The sequence below is a fragment of the Marmota monax genome, unplaced genomic scaffold (genome assembly GCF_021218885.2).
Source record: "Marmota monax isolate L192 unplaced genomic scaffold, Marmota_monax_Labrador192_F-V1.1 WCK01_AAM20220418_F8-fsc00011, whole genome shotgun sequence".
In the NCBI taxonomy this organism is placed as follows: Eukaryota; Metazoa; Chordata; class Mammalia; order Rodentia; family Sciuridae; genus Marmota; species Marmota monax.
In genome coordinates, this window is record NW_026693082.1 from 21,611,618 (window position 1) to 21,634,512 (window position 22,895).

At 40.1% G+C, this 22,895-nt stretch overlaps 1 protein-coding gene across 1 annotated transcript in view; it reads right to left on the bottom strand.

Moving 5' to 3' along the window:
* The window catches only part of Gtf2f2 (general transcription factor IIF subunit 2), a 162,742-nt gene extending 140,535 nt beyond the window's left edge, over positions 1-22,207 (bottom strand). Inside the window, exon 1 of the mRNA XM_046454102.2 lies at positions 21,949-22,207. Coding sequence (XP_046310058.1) covers positions 21,949-22,014 — 66 coding nt within the window. The 5' untranslated portion in view covers positions 22,015-22,207. The remainder of the gene's footprint in view (positions 1-21,948) is intronic.
* Positions 22,208-22,895: the final 688 nt, after the last annotated feature.

Genomic DNA, 22,895 nt, shown 5'->3' on the forward strand with positions numbered 1-22,895 from the left:
ACACTAGAACGTATTGAATTACTGCTGTGTATCAAACAATATACCAGAGGTTGGGAAAAGAGGAAGGAAGAAGGGAGTCAAAGAGCATCAAGGATCATGCCAGACATTTCATATTCACTATCACGTTTAATCCTTCCAATTAACTATAAAATCACCATCATTCTCCTCATTCTACAGACAAAAACTGAATCTAAGAAGGTTGAAACAATATAGTTAGCTAGTATCAGACATAAGGCTTGTTTCTAGTTTGATCTGATATTCTCTTACTGCCCCACACTGCCTTCCCTAGGGGTACCAACAATAAGAAAAGTATGTAAAAAAAACTAGAGGAAAAAGGACTTTGAAGATTCTATTATCTTAACATGTCAGCTTCGCTGCACACTACTCAAACAAGCTTAAAGGATTTGGCAAAAGCCTTATGGTAATTGTATCTATCCATTAGGAATCCTTTGATCATGGGTGAAAAGAAAACCTACTTATAGAGTATTTATTGGCCCAAGACAACCAAGACAACCAGCATTAAGGGCTTGATTAAGGGCTCAAATATTATCATGAGGACTCACTCTTTCACTGTCTTTCAACTCTTTTCCCCTCCACCCATGTTGACTCAATTCTCAAGATGGCTGAAGCAACTCCAAAACAGCAAAAGTCTCCTTCCCAAGTGGCAATTACTTCCTTGGGTATATTTTCACAGGCTAGCCAGAGTTGATGACATCTTTAGAAAGGGGCAGTAAACACCATTAGAATCACAAAGATTGAAAACAGGGAGTACTAGTCACCATAAGGAAAATCCAGGTGCTATTACTATGTCAAGGTACGTAGATGCTGATTAGTAAACTATAGATGGTGCTGGAAAAACTGGGTATGCATGTGTGGAAGAATGAATTGATATGTAAAGTCCAAAAACAATGTGACTACTAGAATAAAACACAGGGAAACACTATAAGACACTGGAATAGGTAAGGATTTTTTTTAAAAAGACCCTAACAGCACAGGAAACAAATGGAAATACAGGCAAACAGAAACATGTCAAACTAAAAAGCTTCTATACAGCAAAGAAAATAATTAACAGAGTGAAGAAACAGTCTGTAGAATGGGGGAAGGGACTGCAAACCATACATCTAACAAGAAAAGATGAGAAACTTAAAAAAAAAATCCTTAATAGCAAAGAAATCTAATTGTAAATTTGGTAGTAGAGCTAAGTAGATATTTCTCAAAACAAGATTTACAAATGGACAACCAGTATATGAAAAAAAATGCTCAATATCACTAATCATCAGGGAAATGCAAATCAAAACAATGAGATATCACCTTACTTTAGTAAGAATGATTATAAACAAAAAGACAAAAGATAAGAGTTTGAAGATGTTGTGAAAAAGGAACCCTTGCACACTGTTGACAGGAATGTAAGTATTTTAATACAGTCATTACAGAAAACAACACAGAAATTTCTCAAAATATTAAAAACAAAACTATCAAACATATGATCCATCAATCCCACTCCTGGGTATATATCCAAAAGATATGAAAGCAGTATGTCAAAGAAACATCTTTACTCCCATATTTACTGCAGCAGTATTCAAAATAACCAAAAAATGAAATTAACCTAAGAGCCCAGCAATTGATGAATGGTTAAAGAAAATGTGGTACATACACCCAATGGAATATACTCAGGCATAAAAATGAATGTGACAACCTGGATAGAACTGGAAATCATTTTGTTAAGTAAACTAGGCAAAGACAGAAAAGTACTGCATGATGTTATTTATATGTGAAATATTATAAAAGTTGATCCGATAAAAATTGAGAGAATAGAGGTTACCAGAGGCTGTGAAGAGCAGGGGAGATGGATGAGCAAAGTTCAACTTTGGATGAGGAAAGGTACTCACTCTGAGTTACAGGTCAGAAGTTAGTTCTAGTATGCTATTTGAAGAGTGGAGTGACTACAGATATCAATTGTGTACAGTATTATTTCAAAAAAGAAGAAAGGATTTTGAATGTTTTCACCATGAAGAAGTAATAAATGAGAAGATAGATATGTTTAACTGATTACACAATGTACACATGTACTGAAACGTATGGTACTGTATAATATCCATAATCTTTGTTTTTATGTATTTGCTTAAAATTTTAATAAAAAATAAATGAGAAACAAAAAAGATGAGGAAGCAAATGTTCACAACTAAATACAAGATCTCTACAAGTACTGTTCAAAGTCAAATAAAATCTTTAAAATCTTGGACTATGTAAATTATTACCTTATGGCCTCAAATCTTGACACACTACCTCACAAGTAAGTTCTTGCTTCTTATTTTGTCTTTGATTTTTAACTCTAGCGAACCTTCACACTAATTACTCCAATGCAAAAGGAAAACTGCCTTTTCTAGAAGCAGTCCACTCTACTAATCACAAGCCACATTCCCTAGTAAAGACATCAGGGATAAGATGGTATCTTTTCTTTATCATATTCCTAGGCAATGGTTCAAATAAACCCTATTTCAAGATACCTAAGGCCTTCCATAATCTGCATTTCAAGTATCCCTTCCTTATCCTGTATTTCAAGCACCCAATCTGACCATGATCTCCTAACTTCTCAGCTCTTTCCTCAGTACTTTGTGTCCAATAATTCTTCCATCTTTTCAATTCACTAACATCTTTTCACTGTTCCCCATCTGCTTAAGCCTCACTTCCCTCTTTAACGGGCCTAGATTTCATGGCCAGTCAATATAATTATAATCATTTCCTTCCATGCTCCCTCCATCAAATGCCCTGGCAGAACCTTAATCCTTATTAAAGCCTTATCATCTTTCCACATTTGCATCTGAGCAGCTGAAGAAACATAATCCTGCTAACTGGTCTCACTTTAAATACATGACATTAAACCCTGGGTGATGTCTGGCAAATTAAACTCTTCTCCCTAGTCAATTCACTCCCAAACTCCAGATGATTCCAAAGTTCACTTCTCAAATCTACAACACCTCTTTCTTTCCCCTCCCTCCATGCTGATACTCTAACTTCCTCTTCCACAAAGGAAAGACAAAAGAAAAAAGCTGAGTCTACCATTTAGCCACAGGTATTTTTATGCTGCTTTCCCCATTTTAAAACAACAGATGAACTATGGCCAATCCCTCTACTTGTGCACATTCCATCTCTCTTCCTGTTGTCTAATCAAGGACATCTTTCCTTCAATTCTACCTTTTCATTTCCATCAGAATAATAATAGCAGCTAACAGTACATACTAAATGTGGCAGAAAGACTCTAAGTTGGCTCACAATGACTCCCCTGTGCTGACATCATACACTTGTGTAATCCATTTTCCTTATAGACCTGAAACACATGGCAAAGGATGGGATGTCATTTCTCTGATTGGGTTACATTACAACACTGTTTTCTCACTTTGCATGCCTTGATTATGCAAGCGGCCCTGTAGGAGAGGTCCACATGGCAGGGGGAAAAAAAAAAAACAACTAGGAGCAGGCTCTAGCCAAATGCAAGCTAAGAATTATGACTCTAGGCCCAACAACCCAGAGGTTGTTGTTCATGTGGCCAACAGCCACATGAACTTGGAAAGATCCTTCTCTAGTCAAGACTTCATGTGAGAATATGGCAATGGCTAACACTTTGTATCTGTCAGAGACTGCGAAGCAGAAGAACAAACTAAGAGCATGTCAGGACTCCTGATCCACACAAACTGTGAAATAATTATTGTGTTTAAAACTATGAAATGTATGGTGATAACACAGCAGTAGATAACTAATACATTAAATGACAAGCACTCTTCTAAATGCTTTTAAATATATTAACTATTTAATACATAATCCTATTATTTTTTCCATTTTATAAGCTAGGAAACTGAGGAACAGAAAGATTAATTAATTGCTCAAAATCACACACCTACTAAGGGAAGACTTTACAATCCTTTTTACTCACTGTCCCATTTCTCTGCCCCTCTTATATCAAAACTCCTTGAGAAAATTCTTCATGTTGGCCATCTATACCTACTTCTATAAGGTGATATATATGGCCCTTACTCTCCTAAGCTGCTTTGGCAAGTCTGTTTCATCAAATAGCTAGTTCCCCCAACTACTACTCATCAAAGTCTTATTTCTCCCAGAGTAAAACCAATTTAGGGGCACTGTACTGGACACTGCAACTTGACATCCATATTTAGCATATCCCTTTAGCACTGAAGGCCTATTCCCCCAACTGCTGGGAATGTGGCCAGCAGATAGCTCTTTACTGTTAGCATTTTTTAAATAACCTGCCCTGGGATGTAGCTCAGTGGCAGACTGTTTGCTTAGCATGCTCATGGCCCTGGGTTCAATTCCCAATATCTATCTCTATTTCTCTCTCTCTCTCTCTCTCTCTCTCTCTCTCACACACACACACACACACACACACACACACACACACAGTCATTCACTGAAAAAAGCCCCCTGCCCAAGGTCATGCCGTCCTCTCAGAGCAAATCACCACACGTAAAAATCGGTGAGCATGGGGTACAGTTCATGATGACTCAGGGCAGCTCTAGAGGCACCCTGTGGAATCAGCCTTGGCCCTCACTGAGGCTGTACTACAACCTCTGCCCAAAGCTGCTTAAATCCTTTCTTTTCAGAAGTGTGAACTCCAAGAGCACTCCCTAATAAAACCTGGCATGCTAATCTCCATCTCAGAATCTGTTGGTAAAGATGGCGCCCGGAGTGCTTCTCTCCCGGGAGCTCAGGTCCATGACGCACTGAAGGTGCGCAAACCATCACCTCCAATCCCTGTGAATGGCGCAAACTTTGAATGGCGCACCTCCAATCCCTGAAGTGGTGTGAACTCTCAGCCAATGAAGAAGTAACAGCCCATTCACCTTGCTCCTCCTCATCCTGTGTTAAGCCCATAAATATCAGCACCCTGTTCGTGTTAGTTCTCTTACTCTTACTCTCTTACTCCCTCTCCTCTCTCTCCCCCCTCCCCTCTCTCCCCCCTTCCCCCTCTCCTCTCTCTCTCTCTTCCCCTCTCTCTTCTCACTCTCTACTCCATTCTCTTCTGCAACTGACCGTTAGGGTCCTGCTAATAAAATCTTGGACAGGTAAACGGTTGTTTTGGCTTGTTGAGTTTATGGAGCTTTTCCATCGTCCTTTACATTGGTGCCGAAACCCGGGACGGGGATCCTCGTCGCTCAAGGAGGAACCCCATTCCCAAACTCCAAGCCCAACTGTTCCTGTCGCAGTCCACTCCTCTGATCACCTGCCTGACACCCACCACCAGCCTGCAGATTGGTGAGTTCCCCCACTCCATAAGCGCCTGAACCCTAACTCACCAGAACGAGGGAATTGGCCGTTGAGTGTCCAGCAATCCCTCCAGATGTGTTTTAGGGGGGGAATGCACCCCACCCAGACCCATCAGGGTCGTGGTGGACCCCAGGCGCTCTGCTAGGACACCCCTGGGAATCGACCGCCTGGGACGTAGGATTAATTCTCTCTAACTCCTCCATCTCTCTTCACTCTTATCTCCCGTGGACAGGTTAGTGTTATTGCTACAGCCCATCTCACCAGAGTCCGGAACTCCGTTCCCCCCGGAACTCCGTTCCCGATTCTCTCGTTCCAGTCGAAAAACTTTCCTGACGTCAGGTTGCCTGCGGCCCCGGCCCCATTTGGGTCTCACAGATCGCACTTCACTGGTGATGACCGGGTAGTGCCCTCTGAATACAGCGGTCGGTCATTTTGGAGATGCCCACTTGATCCTCCGTTCGCCCTGAGCTTCCAGAAAGCTTTTTTCTGGCCCGGGTTTTCTCTCTGTTCCTCTCTCTCTTTCTCTGACTCCCATCTTGCCCTCCAGCATGGGAACTTCCTTGTCCCTCCCGGCCAATTCTCCCTTGCGGTGCCTCTTAGATAATTTGAAAACCCTGAGCCTGGCCACTGATATTAAACTGAAAAGGCTTATAAAATTCTGTACCCAGGACTGGCCTACATAACCCTTAAACAACCAAAACGTTTGGCCCACATGTGGGTCTCTGGATCCCAATTTACTCCGGGATCTTTTAATTACTGTGAGCAATCAAAGAAGTGGAACGGGATTCCTTATGTGGAGGCTTTTTCCTTGCTTCGATCTCATCCAAATCTCTGCACCCAATGCAAGCCTCAACAGCTACTCCTTGCTCTCAAACCTCCTTCCTCCTCTTCTCCACTCTCTGCCTCCACACCTTCTCCTCCTCCTTCCTCTTCTCTGCTCTCCACCTCCACTTTCCACCCAGCTGATGAACCGCCTCCATACTGCTCTCCCCTGCCCTCAGCCCCACTTTCACCTCCTCCCACTTCCCCGTCTTCTATATCTATAGCTTCTTCTTCGGACACTCCTCCTCCTCTTCCTCCTGATACTTCCACACAAACTCCTCCCACTTCCGTTCCTTCCGTCCCAGTCCCTCCACCTCACTTTGGTCCACCAACCACCCATTCAGCCACCCGTTCACCCACTAATACAGCACCTAACCCACAAGTCACCACATCTCATCACCTGACTCAAACTCCCTTCGGGAGGTCGCTGGGCCGGACGGGATTTTAAGGGTTTATGTTCCTTTTTCTATGCTTGACCTTTCCCAAGTAGAAAAAGAATTGGGATATTACACTGCAAACTCTGTCTCTTATCTTAAAGGTTTCAATACTTCACTCAAGCCTATAGCCTCACCTTTCATGATCTCTATATGATTTTATTTGCAGAGTATTTGCAATACTCTCCTCCCTGAGGAAAGGAGAAGGGTCTGGGACCAGGCTAGGGCGTATGCAGACCAAGTTCATCAGACTAATGCCCACCATCCCTTAGGGGCCCAGGTGGTTCCAGACCAAGACCCCCACTGGGATTATAATGACCTCCAAGACCTGGGACATAGGGATCACCTTATTACCTGTCTGATAGCTGGCCTAAAGGTGGCAGCACAAAAGGCTATTAACTTTGATAAACTCCAAGAAGTCGTCCAGAGAAAAATGAAAACGCCTCAGCCTTCCTAGACTGACTAACAAAGGCTCTCCTTCAGTACACTAATTTGGACCCTGAATCCCCAGATGGGACGCAACTTCTTATGACCTATTTTTTTCTCACAAAGCTACCCCGACATCCGGGCAAAACTAAAAAAATTAGAGAGGGAACCCTTGACTCCTCAGACTGAGGTGTTGGCCATGGCCTTCAAGGTCTATCACAACAGAGATGAAAGAGCAAAACGCCAAAAATGCCAGATTTTGGCCCAGGTGTTACAGGGCTCCTTCCAACCTATGGAAAGGGGGAGACAACAACCCCCAAAACGAGGACCCTCTGGGCCCTGCTTCCAACCTATGAAAAGGGGGAGACAACGACCCTCCAACAAGAACCCCCTGGGCCCTGCTTTAAGTGTGGTGATGAAGGACATTGGGCTAGAGCTTGCCCTAACCCCAGGACACCGCCCAGACAGTGCCCCAGATGCAGACATCCTGGCCACTGGGGATCCGACTGCCCCAATTCCCAGATGGGAGCTGAGGTCAGTCACCCCGCCAGTGACTTGCTGGGCCTAGCAGCCAAGGATTCACGGGGCCCTGGGTCTTCTGTCCCAACCTATTCAATCACCAAGCAGGAACCCAGGGTGGTTATCCGAGTGGATGGGCATCCCATAAACTTTTTGGTAGACACCGGAGCCACATTCTCAGTTCTGAGAGAGTTTTGGGGAACTACCTATCCCTCTGAATCTCCTATTGTTGCGGTAGGAGGTCAAACCATCATCCCGTGCAGAACTCCTCCCCTCACATGCTCCTTATCTGAGTTCTCCTTTTCACACCATTTTTTGGTTATGCCTCAGTGTCTGGTCCCCTTGTGTGGAAAGAGATATATTATCTTGAAGGCCCCCATAACCTTACCCTTATTGTCCTCCCCTACTTATATCTTCATCATGGCTTTACTCCCCAAGGAAGAAGAGACTTTACCCCCTTGTGTCTGGTGTGGAGACCCCAGCGACCACTAGAACACACATTTTCCCCTCCCCTGTAAAATGGTAGATCCAATTGTATGATACTGAAACCCCATCCTCTGCAAATCGCTCTCCCGTGGAAGTGCATCTTAAAGACCCTAATCACTTCCCAAACCAGGCTCAATATCCACTGCCAACTGCCAGTCTTAAGGGCCTAAAGCCAATCATTCAGAGCTTACTAAGAAATAATATATCCATTCAATACCCCAATTTTAGCAGTAAAAAAGCCTAATGGAACATACCATTTGGTGCAGGACTTAAGGTTAATAAATTCTTCAACCAGTCCCATACATCCCCTGGTTCCAAACCCTTATACTATCCTTTCCTCCATTCCTGCAAACTCCACCTGTTTTTCAGTTACTGATTTTAAAGATGCCTTCTTTTCGATTCCACTATCTTGACTCTTCCCAAGACATATTTGCCTTCACCTGGACTAATCCAGAAACTAGACATTCCCGACAATTAACCTGGACTGTCCTGCCCCAGGGGTTTCGAGACAGCCCACATATTTTTGGACAAGTCCTCACTGGAGATCTTGAGGATTTTTTCCCTCTGTGCCCCGACTCAACCCACCTACAATATGTTGATGAGCTCCTCCTCTGTAGTCCCTCATTAGAAACCTCAAAGTCGGACACAGCTACCCTTCTGAATTTTCTTGCTCACCGAGGATATAGGGTTTCTCCGCAAAAGGTGCAGCTCTCTGTCTCTCTCTGAGGTTGTTTACTTAGGGTTCCACATTTCCCCAGGAAAGAAAGCTATCACAACCGATAGAAAAGGCCTTATTGAAAGCCTTCCAATACCAAAAACTAAAGAGGAGATTCTCTCGTTCCTGGGTCTGGCAGGCTATTTTAGGGCATGGGTACCAAATTACTCATTACTTACCAAACCATTATATGATATAGCAAAGGGGAACAAGCATGAGCCCTTGTTACTTTCAGCAGCACCACATTTCAGAAACCTCCAGAAGGCCCTCTTACAAGCACCAGCTCTACACCTGCCAGATGTTAATAGGCCTTTTACTCTCTATGTTCATGAAAACAAAGGGCAAGGCTTGGGGGTGCTGGGACAAATGTATGAGCCTACCTTTGCTCTGGTGGCATACCTTTCAAAACAGTTAGATCCAACTGCCCGGGGATGGGCTCCTTGTCTCCGCGCCCTAGCGGCCTCCTATGTTTTATTAAAGGAATCACAAAAGCTTACCTTTGGAGCCCAAATCACTCTCACCTCCCCTCATCACCTCAAGGACTTGCTACCATACAAAGGACTGCAAACCTTCCCTCCCTGTCGAATTCTCTCTCTCTTGGTCTCTTTCCTCTAAGACTCCTCCATGTCCTTCCAAACCTGCTCCCCTCTCAACCCAGCAACTCTGTTATCCATTCAGGCTCAAGGTCAAACACAGTCCCCAATACATAAATGCAGGGAAATTCTAGAAAACTTCCTCCCATGCCCAATTAATATCACTGAGGGACCTCTAGACCAACCTGATTATACCTGGTTCACTGATGGCAGCTCCTTTATGCGTGAGGGGATCAGAAAAGCTGGATATGCCATAGTGTCCCTATCACGAGTAATAGAAGCCAATCCCCTGCCTGCAAATACCACCAACCAACAGGCTGAGCTGGTAGCTGCAACGCGAGCCTGAGAATTGGCAGCAGGGAAAAATCTTATACTTTATACTGATTCCAAATATGTTTTCCACATTCTTTTATCTCATGAGGCATTTTGGAAGGAGAGAGGTCTCCTGAACTCAAAAGGGCACCTCTTTAACCAATTCCACATACATCACCCAGCTATTACAAGCCTCCCAGCTTCCTAAAAAACTTGGAGTTGTCCATTGCAGATCACACCAAAATGACTCCTCCCCAGTCACACAGGGGAATTCAAAAGCAGATCAGGCAGCCAGGTCAGCCGCCCTTTTAGACGCCATTGGATCTCTCATTGCCATGGGCTCTCCATTATTACCCAATAACGGAGACCCACCTAAACACGCCCTCTTTACTTACCTCCACTCCATTTTCCACACCAGTCCTCAGACTCTCAAAGCCTTTCTCCACTCTTTCTTTACTCTGACTCCCCAGGATAAAGAAGTGATACAGCAAATCACAGCCTCATGCCAGATATGCAAAAGAGTGAATTCCAATACATCTTTAAAACCTGGAACCTTCCCTTCTCATCAGGCTAGGGGCCATATTCCCAGGGTAGATTGGCAAATCGACTTTACCAACATGCCCAGAGTAAAAAATTTCAAATACATACTAGTTTTAATAGACACATTCTTGGGTTGGGTAGAGACCTTCCTCACCTCAAATAAGCGGGCTACCACAGTTGCTAACATCCTCCTAACTGAAGTAATCCCTCAGTTTGGGATGCCCACTTCAATCCAATCTGAGTTTATCTCTCAAGTAACCCAGAATGTGGCAAAGACATTGTCCATCCCATGGCACCTTCATTTTCCCTATCGCTCCCAAGCCTCAGGTAAGGTTGAGCAAGCGAACCTCACAATGAAAGACATCATAACAAAACTATCTTTAGAGACTCATTTAGATTGGGTTAAACTCCTCCCTCTTGCCCTACTACGCATGAGGGCTTTACCAAAAAAAAAAGCCATCCCTTGCTCCCCCCTTTGAGATAATGTATAGTCATCCCCTTCTCCCCCCAGGAATCTCACCAGAGCCTTGGTCCCTCCCCGACCAATATGCTCTTCCCCTTCTCTTCCTTATACGCTATGGAAGCAACAAGATTTGTTGCTTCTGGATCCAGAGAACTCAGCTGCCTCCATTCCGCTCAAACCAGGAGAATGGGTCTTCCCCAGGGGAAAGATCCCCCCTAACCCCCAAATGGGAAGGGCCATTACAGGTAGTCCTGTGTACACCCAATGCTGCAAAACTCCAACAGGAAGGAAAGAAACTAACTCCCTGGATTCATATTTCTAGGTTAAAACCAGTGACAAGCCCTCCAGAGGACAATCCCACTACAGCACCCAACCTTGCAGGACCCACACAATTGCCCAGATTTACCTGTGAGATAACCAGATTTACCTGTGAGATAACCAGATAAACTTCTCAAGCTCTGTTTTTCACAGTCACGCACCACCCTTCATCCCATTCCGGAGAAGTACATACATAAGAATGGGCCTCCTGATAGGATCTAGGAACCCACAGCAACACAGTACACCCATACCCTCTTTAGAAATCAGCAATTGGCACAACAATCCTATTGGGACCTCTTTACAAACCCCCTCAGCTGCTGGATTCTCTCGATACTGGGACCTCTAGTTGGTCTTTTTATTCTGTGCCTTCCTTCCTTGCATTTTAAAATTCCTTCAAGGACAAATTAACAAAATCTCTAACCAAACTTTCAATCAGCTCCTCTTCAGGGATTACCAGCTACTTGCCAATGAGCCGGACGACATGAACATCCAGTCATCCCAAGAAACCTCCACCAAGTGCTGAAAGATGAAGATACCAAATGACAACTCCACCAAAGGACCATCTCTACCATGCCAAAAAAAATAAGCCCTTGGTTTTCAGCTTTATGTTCTAATCTGCCTTCTCCTGCGCATAAGCTTTTTTCTACCAGCCCTACAGACTGGATGACATGCCAGAAATTAATGCTATTTCTTTTCATAGTTGCAGGGCACATTCATGACACAAATGAGAATAGTGATACAATATACTGGAACCTCTGGGATGCTATGAAGACAATTTTTTTTTTATAACTTAATTTTATTTTTATGTGGTGCTGAAGATCAAACCCAGCGCCTCACTCAAGCTAGGCAAGCTTTCTACTACTGAGCCACAACCCTTGCCCCTATGAAGACAATTCTAAGAGGAAAGTTCAGCTATGAGTGCCCACATAAAAATTTTTGAAAAATCCCAAATAAACAAGCTAATTATGAATTTTAAGGTCCTTGAAAAGAACAAACCAATTCCAAAACCAGTAGAAGGAAGGAAATAGTTAAAATCAGAGCTGAAATCAACGAACTTGAGAATAAAAAAACAATTCAAAGAATTGATGAAACAAATAGATGACTTTTGAAAAGATAAACAACATTGATAAGACCTTAGCTAAACTATCCAAAAGAAAAAGGGAGAAAAACCAAATTAATACAATTAGAGATGAAAAAGGAGAAATCACCACAGACATCTCAGAAATCCAGCAGATCATTAGGGACTATTTTGAAAACATACACTCCAATAAATTGGAACACCTAGAAGAAATGGACACATTTCTAGACAAATACAATGTGCCAAACAGAATCAAGAGGACTTGAAAACCTACAAAGACCAATAACTTGTAATGAGATACAAGCAGTAATAAAAAAACTTTCCAAAAAGAAAAGCCCAGGGCCAGATGGATTCTCAGCTGAATTCTACCAAAACTTTTAAGAAGAACTAATGCCAATAGAAATAGAAAGGAACAGAATACTTCTAAATTCATTCTATAAAGCCATATCACACTCATACCAAAACCAGATAAGTACACTTCAGGGGAAAAAACTTCAGACCAATATACCTGATGAACTTAGATGCAAAAACATTTAATAAAATATTAGCAAATCATGTTCAACAACATACTAAGATTCCAGAGATGGTGTTTTGGTGTGAACTAATCAATACAATCAATAAGTTACTAATACTGGTTGTGTAAAGCAATTGCTGTGGTAAAACTACCTGATCACTCTTTGCTGGAGTAGCAAGAATGGAGTCACTATGGCTATATGAACAAACAGGTGTGACGGTAGGAACTCCATCTCAGCTATTCTAGACCCCACGTTAGTTTTTCTGTTATTGCCCTGTGAAGAGACAGCTGCAAGACCCATTTCTAAGAAAACAAAATAAAAGCCATTTTCTGCTAAATTCAAAAAAACATTGTTTTCTGTACTTTGTACCCCACAAAATGTACTCAACCCAGGATATGGTAGTCTTGGTGACCCAAGATTTTAGTAGATTCTCGCCCCCACTAACCACCTACTCAAACCCAGGATATGGCTGTCTTAACACCTGCTTAAACCCAAGATGCAGTTGTCTTGAGTTGCTCTGCTAACTGCTATTTTAGCTTCTATGACTGACTTGCTTGCATGATGCTAAGGAAAAGTCCCTGAGCTGTGGTTTTCATCCTTAAATTCCCAAGAAATTTGCTGTTCTCCCACAGAGTAAGGCCACAAAATTGCTGTTCTCCCATAGAGCTTCAGTCTCTAAGGGAAGCAGTCCTTGGCCAGGTAATAAAGCTCTCTAATTTGTTTCAAATTCAAGTCTTTGAGAGCTTTCTGAGCAGTCTCCCTATAACAATGCAAGGATGGTTCAATATACCAAAATAAATAAATATAATTCAGTAATCTCAATAGATGCAGGCCTTCAACAAAATTCAGCTACCATTCATTAAAAAAAAAATGAAGAAACGGTGACAGAAGAAGCCTACCTCAACATCTCAAAGGCTATATATAAAAAACCCACAGCAAACCTCTTTGTAAATGGGGGAAAACTTAAAACATTTCCTTTAAAATATCTGTGCCAAGACAAAGATATCTATTCTCACCACTCCTGTTTAATATAGTGCTAGAAATTCTAGCCAGAGAAATTAGGCAAGGGAAGGAAATAAAAGGTATAAAAAATAGAAAAGGAAGAAGTCAAATGATCACTGTTTGCAGATGATATGATCCTGTACTTAGAAGATCCAAAAAATTCCATCAAAAAGACTTCTAGAGCTAATAAATTTGGCAAAGTAGCAGGTTACAAAATTAACATACAAAAATCAATAGCTCTCCTATATACCAACAATGAATCCACTGAGAAAGAAATCAGGAATAAATTCCATTTACAACAGCCTCAAACAAACAAACAAATACCTAGGAATAAATCTAACCAAGGAGGTGAAAGACCTCTACAATGAAAACTATATAACACTGAAGAAAAAAATTAAGACTTCAGAAATGAAAAGATTTCCCATATTCATGGATAAGCAGAATTAATAATGTTAAAATGGCCATACTACCAATACAGATTTAATACAATTCCCATCAAAACACCAATGACATTCTTTACAGAATTAGGGGGGGAAAAAAGTCCTAAAGCTCATTTGGAAGAATAAAAGACTCAGAATAGCCAAAGCAATTTTAAGTCAAAAAGAAAAAAAATCAATGCTAGAAAAAAAATAAAAATAAAAAAGCAATGCTGGAGGCGTCACAATACCTGACTTCAAATTACAATAAAGCTATAACTGAATAACTGCATAACTATAACTGCATGGTACTGACATAAAAACAGACAGAGACCAATGGCACAGAAGACCCAGAAACAAACCTGTACATCTACAGTCATCTGATCCTTGATACCAGTGCCAAAAACATACCCTGGAAAACAAGACAACCTTTTTAACAAATGGTACTGAGACAACTGGTTATCCATGAGTAAAAGAATGAAAACAGAACCTCATCTCTAACCCTGCACAAAAATCAACTCAAAATGTATCAAAGATCTCAGATTCAGACCAGAAACTATGCAACTTCTAGAAGAAAAGGGAGGGTCAACACTCCAGCTTTCAGATACAGGCAATGACTTTCTCAACAGGACCTCTAAAGCTCAGGATATAATACCAAGAATTAATAAATAGGACAGCATCAAATTAAAAAGCTTTTGCACTGCAAACAATTAGGATTGTGAAGAGAACCTACAGAATGGGAAAGGATCTTTGTTAACTACTCTTCTGACAGAGTTAATATCTAAGCATGTATAAATAGCTCAAAAGACTTTATTAAAAAATCAAATTACCCAATTAATAAATGGGCAAATTAACTAAACAGATACTTCTCAAAAAAAAAACAAAATACAGTAGCAAAGAAATACATGAAAAAATGTTCAACATCATTAGCAATTAGGGAAATGCAAATCAAAACTACACTGAGATTTCATCTCACACCAGTCAGAATGGCAATCATCAAGAATACAAATAATAACAAATGCTGGATAAGATATGGAGAAAAAGGAACATTCTTACACTGTTGGTGGGACTGTAAATTAGTACAACCACCATGGAAATCAGTATGAGGCTCCTCAAAAGACTAGGCATGAAACCACCATATGACCCAGTTGAACCACTTCTTGGTATTTACCCTGAAGAATTAAACTCATCATACTATTGTGATACATGCATCACAATTCACAATAGCCAAACTATAGAACCAGCCTAGGTAGGTGTCCATCAACGGATGAATGGATAAAGAAAATGGGTATTTATTTATTTATGGGTATTCAGCCATAAATAAAAATGAAATTATGGCATTTTCGGTAAAATGGATGGAACTAGAGAACATCATGGTAAGCAAAATAAGTCACGCTCAGAAGGTTAGGGGTCCTATGTTTCTCTCATATGCAGAAGCTAGAGAGGAAAAAGGAAAACAAAGATGGATATAGATCTCCTAAAAATCAAGAGATCAGTGGAAGAAAGAAACCTCTCTATCCTCAAATTAGTGGAGGGGAAGGAGGAGGGAAGTGCTGAGGAGTGATACTAGTTAAATTATATTGTGTGCATGTATAAATATGTAACAACAAATTCCATCAATGTGTACAACTATAAAGCACCAATAAAAAAATGTGGTGGGGGATCAGGCAGAGATGACTCTTGTAGACATCTCTCACTGTGATTAGCTTCTAACACTAAAACCAGCTTTCTCAGCTTTCTAAGCTACTATTACATTTGCTTTTTCCTGATCAAACAATTTTCACATAGTCAACTACAGAGGCTCTTGTTAAACATCACCTTCCCTACAAAGTCTTACCTCTTCCGGCCAAACATTAATATTTCCTGCTTCAAAACTCTGATATAGCTGTTACTGTATTTATCCTGTTCTATACCTGTCTAGTGGTATAGAATTAATTAATTAGTTAATTAATTATTCCCATCTAGTAATGAAATTAATTAAGTATGTACAAGATAACCCATAAACTTTGAGAAAGCCCAAGAAGAAACTTAATATGTTATAGCAAAGATCAGAACTCAAGATGTTATTTATAATGGTAAATATTAATGTAAAGAAAAAAGTGCTTGGGAGAGGCCTGCCCACCCTGCCACACCATAGCCCTGAGATCACAAGGTCTGCCCGCCACTGCCACAAAACTGGGATACTGCCACTTCTATCAAGAGACAACAATAAGGACCTGGTAAGACGTCACCAAGGTCCCTATGGGCCTGGCTGCACCAGAGGTTTCTCTACTAGGTGTGCTAACAGTTATCCTGTTGCTGAGGTAACAGGGGGGTCTCTCTTGTTTCTCCTACTAACAGCCAACTTCTTATGATTACCCTCTCACTTGTCATATAATCTAATACCTCCATATTCTCACATCCTACTTCATAAACATCTCAGCCAAGCCCCCATTCCCCCCTTCTACCATTAGAAACTGTAACTTATTGACTATATAGGAAAAGATAACCGAACTCATTTCTGATTTTAACGACAAATGACAAAACTGTAAATGTAAAAATAGAAGCTAACTGATATATGGCTGCATGATGGATACAATGAGTGCTGTAATATTGATCTCTCCCTTAAAAGTGAGGTATTGGTAACCTATAGGGATGATATAAGACAATATGGCAGAAGCTGTAATACCTCGGATCTACACTGCAAGAGAGAAAGACACAGAGACATGAAAAAACAAGGGAGGAAAGTGCCCCAAACAAACCAAGCTACTACAACAATAAAATCCATAGATAGCACAGTAGATGAAATGTCAGAGAAGGACTTCAGAATATACACTACTAAAATGATTTTGGAATTAAAGAACGACCTAAGTGAGCAAATACAGGCAAAAATTGATCACACCAACAAAGAGATAAGAGAGCAAATACAGATTGCAAGAGATTACTTCAAGAGATAGAGATACTGAAAAAAAACAAAACAGAAATCCTTGAAATGAAAGAAACAATAAGCCAATTAAAAAACTCAACAGATAGCATCACCAGAAGACTAGACCACTTGGAAGTCAGAACCCCAGAAAATGAAGACAAAATATACAATCACAGTGAAGATGGTAAGAAACCACGAATAGAACATCCAAGAATTATGGGACACCATCAAAAGACCAAATTTAAGATTTTGGGGGATAGAGGAAGGTTCAGAGACTCAAACCAAAGGAATGCACAATCTCTTCAATGAAATAATATCAGAGAATTTCCCAAGCACGAAGAATGCATTGGAAAATCAATCTCAAAATACAAGAGGCGTATAGGACACCAAATGTACAAAATTACAACAGATCTACACCAAGACACATTCTAATGAAAATGCCTAGCATACAGAATAAGGATAGAATTTTAAAGACCTCAAGAGAGAACAATCAGATTACCTTAAGGGAAGACCAATTCAGATCTCAGCAGATTTTTCAACCCAGACTCTAAAAACCAGGAGATCCTGGAACAACATATACCAAAACTCTAAAAGATAATGGATGTCAACCAAGAACCTTATATCCACCAAAATTAAGCTTCAAATTTGACGATGAAATAAAAAACTTCCATGATAAACAAAAGCTCAAAGAATTTACAGCAAGAAAACCTACACTACAGAACATTCTTGGCAAAATATTTCATGAGGAAGAAATGAAAAACCATGAATGATAATCTGCAAAGAGAAGAACTACAATAAAGGAAAAGCCAACCAAAGGAGAAACCAAGTCAAGCTAAATACCAAAAATAAGCAAAATGTCCAGTAATATAATTCATGTCTCTTTCAACCCTTTTTGATAAATTTTTACACATAAAAATTTTAACTACAATATCATCTAATTTTTCAGGTTTTTGTTTATTTTGTAATTTTAGTTTTCCATTTCTCTTCACAAAGTTACACAAATATTTTCTTTAAAAAGTTTAGCATTTTATGTTATATTTTATTATATTATTAATCTGGTATGTGTATACATTGTGTGTGATATAAGATGAGGTATATTTTACTTTCTTATAATTAAAAAACTATTATTCAAGATTCAAGGATGAAAAAGATCAATCAGGGTAAAAATTGTTTAATAAGGTATTTATAAAGGTAAGGACAAGTTGAAGGAAACCAACAAATTTTGTGAAGCACCTTTCCTTCTGTAGACTTAGAGAGGTAGGTGAAAGAAGAGAGCCATTATGAAAACCTTGTTGGAGAAGGTGAACTAAAGTAATTCCCACCAAAAGCATGAAGAAACCAACTCACAGTCTAATAAAATTCTTACAGGGAGGAATAAAGGAACCTCACTCTACTCTTGTATATTTTAAGTTCATCTCTTTGGTGTCCCTTTCTGACAGAATTCAACAAGAAATCACATAACGAGGGAACTTATCATGCAGCCTACAGCATGTCTCACTAAAAGGTGAAAGATGAAGAAGCCAATAAGGCAGCCATTGCCTTACATGAGGCTACTGAGTATTTGAAATGTGTCTAGTCTGAATTGAGAGTATGCTATTCATTAAATAGACATTAGAATCCAAAGAATTACTAGGACAAACAAAATGAACTTGAAATATCTTACAATTATTTTCTTTGCAAATTATGTTGGTAATCCATTGAGTTAAATGAAAATATATTAAAATTAATTTCTCTATTTGTTTAAAAAAAGAAGTAGTAAAGGAGAACAAGGTAACATGCTCTGCATCTTGACTTTAGTAGTATATATCCATATTTATGTAGCCATTTTTTATATTTATATTGTCAAAATTCATATAACTATAAAACTAAACATGGCAAATTGTACCATATATAAATTATATCTCAACAAACATGACTTTAGAAATCTAGTTCATAGGGTGTTTTAACATTACTGGGCACATACTAACCACCTGATAAATAATGGCTATTATGATGATTCATTAAAACAACCAGCATCAGACTGACTCATAATGGGGTAAGAAGGGGGAACTGAGAGGAAGAGACAAACTCTAAATAAGGCAAAGGGGTGGGAGGGGAAGGGAAGGGCATGGGGTAAGAAATTATGGTGGAATGAGATGGACATCATTATCCAAAGTACATGTACGAAGACATGAATGGTTAAGAATATACCTTGTATACAACCAAAGATATGAAAAATTGTGCTGTATATGTATAATATGAATTATAATGCATTCCACTGTCATATATAACAAATCATAATTTTAAAAAAAGAAACTGTGGTATATATACACAATGGAATATTACTCCGCATTAAAAGATAATAAAATTTAAAAAAATAACAGAAAAAAATGCTTGAAATCAGCACGTACTTACATTCACAAATCTGATCAGATGAGAATGCAGATACACTTTGTAAGCAATATGTTACAGTTTAATATCACACAAAGAAAGTTGAAAATGAAATTATGATTTGATGTACAGTTTCATATACTTTACTCCTCTAATTTTAAAAAAAATCTATGTATGATTAAGATATAGGCACAGAAATCACACTGAATACTAATCTTAGCGAAAATGAAATAATCTCAATCTGACAGGTATCTAAGTCAAACCCCACTGTTTTAGGGACTCCTTTAACTAGTACAGAATTAAAACTTGTCAAAGAGAGAACATGGATGGACTTGGGAACCAAAAAAAAAAATTTTTTTTTTCATTTTTTTGTTTTGTTTTACTTTGTTTTTGTTTTGGGGGTTTTGTTTTCCTGGTGCTGGGAATTGAACCCATAGTCTCACACTGTGCTAGGTAAGTACTCTACCACTGAGCTACATTTCCAGTCCTAAAATAGAAAGTATTTATCAGCAATTCTTATTTTCTCTCAGAAATAAGATTGTTGGAGAACAAGAACTGGCCAGAAAGAGAAAATATCCAACACATTGACTTCACACTCTGGAAATACATATTTGCAAGTCTGTTTTTTTCTTTGATACAAAGGATTAGAAAAAGAAACATAGCTTGCAAAAGCAATGAGGTTGGAAACAAAAAATATCACAACTACCTTTTTAAAATGAGAACAAATCACTGGCTTTAACTGAGTTCTTCTATGTATTAAAGTCTTTCCAGTAAAAGTTGTCACCAAATTCTAACAACTTTACTGAAAAAGTTTCAAGCTTTTCAAAACTCTTCAGGCTTCATTAGCATATACCCATGATGCTGTGATTTTTTTCTAATTCTGACTCTAGTTACCCTTGCCTTTAAATTGTATTGCACAATGCAAAACTTACTTCTTTTCTCAAATAAATTTTTGCATCCCTACCCTACTCAAAACTCTCCAAAACAGGCTTATGTATGACCTCAACCTTTATTTATACTATCCTTTTGTTCTAGGGTCTCCTTTGTTTTCCAGGACATATCATTAACATTCATTTTCAGTCTGGCTTTTCTGCCCCTCTCCATATGATATAGTCTATCCATTCATACGAATTCTGTAAGGCAAACACTTATTGGGCATTTACTGTGCTCCCAACACAAATGTATCCTTGCAAGTCCCAACATTTTCTCAAGCTCTTTCTTTCAGTGGGCAAGGGAGACATCCCTAATGACTTTCCTCCACTTAATAGGCAGTTGGAGACAGAAATGCCCGTTTACTCCATCATTTTAAGTCACACTTATAGAGCTGTGAGATAAATCAAACAGACTGAGGCAAGGGTTCCATATTAGTTGAGTAATTACCATATGCCAAACACCATTCTGGGTGTGAAAGGCAAAGATGCTATTCTAAAAAAATGTGGTTTTTCTCTATGTATTTGAGTGTGTATGGTGGCTGAGAACAACAGTGAACACATTAACAAAGAACCACTTCACACAGTGTGACAACTGCTTATAATACAGGTTTGACCACTAGCAAATCATGAGAGCTGTTAGAGAGAGAACAGGAAGGACCACTTTGAGTTAATGGATCCATGTGAAAAATGTTAAACAAAGCATTAAAAAACCAAAAGTTGCAGGACAATCAAGGTAATACATGCTTGTAATCCCAGCTACTTGGAACGCTTAGATGGGAGGATCATGAGTTCGAGGCCTGTCTGACCAACACAGTGAGAATTTATCTCAAAAAAAAGAAAGAAAACAAAGTCCTTACATTTTATCTGAGGTTCAAAGATTTTCACAATCACATTTAAATACACGTAAGTTTTATTAAACTATCCTAAAAAAAAAAAAAAAAAGCCCCAAAAGTAAAGCACAAAAAGCGTCCAAAAGCTAATGATGACTGCTGTCTTCACATAAAATATTTACTGATTGTCAGTTTCCTGATACCTAGTTGTGCTTTAAAAGTATAGTTCAAAGGACTGGAGTTGTAGCTCAGTGGTAGAGCACTTGCCTTGCAAGTGTGAGTTCAATCTTAGCACCACATAAAAACAAATAAAGGCGGGCTGGGGTTGTGGCTCAGCGGCAGAGCGCTTGCTCAATCCTCAGCACCACATAAAAATAAATAAATAAAATGAAGGTATTGTGCCCAACTACAACTAAAAAAAAATAAATATTAAAAAAAATTAAGGCATTGAGTCAATCTACAACTAAAAAAAAAATTAAAAACAAAAAGTATATTCCAAAGTACTCTCCTCTCCCTCGTGAGTTCAGAGCTTTCCCAGCTCTTGATCACTCCATAAGGACCATCAACCTACAGATCAGAACCAGTTTTACGTTCTGGCCGAGAAAACTGCACAGAAAAAGAAAGACACTAACACAAAAACTCAACTACAATCTGTTACACCAAGAGAAGTGCAACGAATTTGTTCTGGGGGTAAAATGCTTGGCTCAAATCAGGGGACACCGGGACTGGGCCCTAGGAAAGCCAGGTCGTGGGAAAAAGAAATCTATTTCAAACAAATTCAGACTAGTAATTGAATGACACTTGGAGTTCCTAGACTAAGCTCCTCATCTGTAAACCGGCGTAACAATAACTCCTGCCTCTCAAAACAAGAGACGCTCTGAGGAGATGGCTGTTCAAGAACTTTAAGAGGCGCACGGACCCGGACGGTCTCAAGTTTCTTAAACTACTTCTCCCAGGAGGAGCGCAGGTAGGAGACTAGCCAACATTATTACCTTGACCAGCCACACGCCCGTGTTCTGCTTGGCGCCGGTTAAGTCGAGTTCCCCGCGCTCGGCCATAGGTCTGTCGCGGGTGGAAGCGAGCGGGCTGAAACAGCGACCTGGGGAGCTGGAGCTGCGGGGCAAGTGTGGAAGCAAAGGGCGAAAAGCGGTAGAAAGTAGAAGGAGAGAAGCTGGGGTCCCTCTCTTACTAGGATACCAGGAACCCGGAGAAAGGAACACGCCGCTGGGAACCGGAAGCCGCGCCTGCGCACTGCTACGTCAGTACGGCGCGCTGCTGTGAACAAACTTCATGCTCCCGCAATTTCTTAGGTGGGCGTGGCTGCTGGCGGTGTGCTTTTGGGTGATTTAAAAGTAGCGTAGAAAAAGCCAAAACGGCTGCAATGCAATTAAAGACAAGTTCTGCATAAATTAAGAAAAATAATGTCAAAACGGAAAAAGGGGGTTCAAAGAGACAAAAGTCCGAGCCAAAGAGAGCGAACGTCTGAATGACAGGATGGTGGTAATAGATTGGCACTCCTGTCAAACTCATGAAGCACAAATCCACACTGGGTCGGACGGAGTAACCCTGGATATGTTGAAAACCTGCACTTATAAACCTGAAAAGAAAGTGGTGTCTCAACTCAGCGGCTGCCCCCAAGCTCTTCTGATTGAGCAAGAAGAGCACATCTCTTTCAAACTCCAAAATCTGGATGCCATATAATTGGATCTGTAACAATACAACATGAAAGAGAGGAAACTGATTATTTAACTTCGTGCTTAAGCCTTTTCTTCTTTCTCCTCTTCCCTCTAAAATAAAAGTCAAACTTCTGTTTCAACTGAGCCCTCTCAGTTTGGTCCCTTTGTATTCACTGTGCTGCACATACAACCGCACCAAATCCATCCATCTCTCTGAACTCATCAGGATCTTTCTCAGCTACTTCAGATCTGGGCAGAGTGCT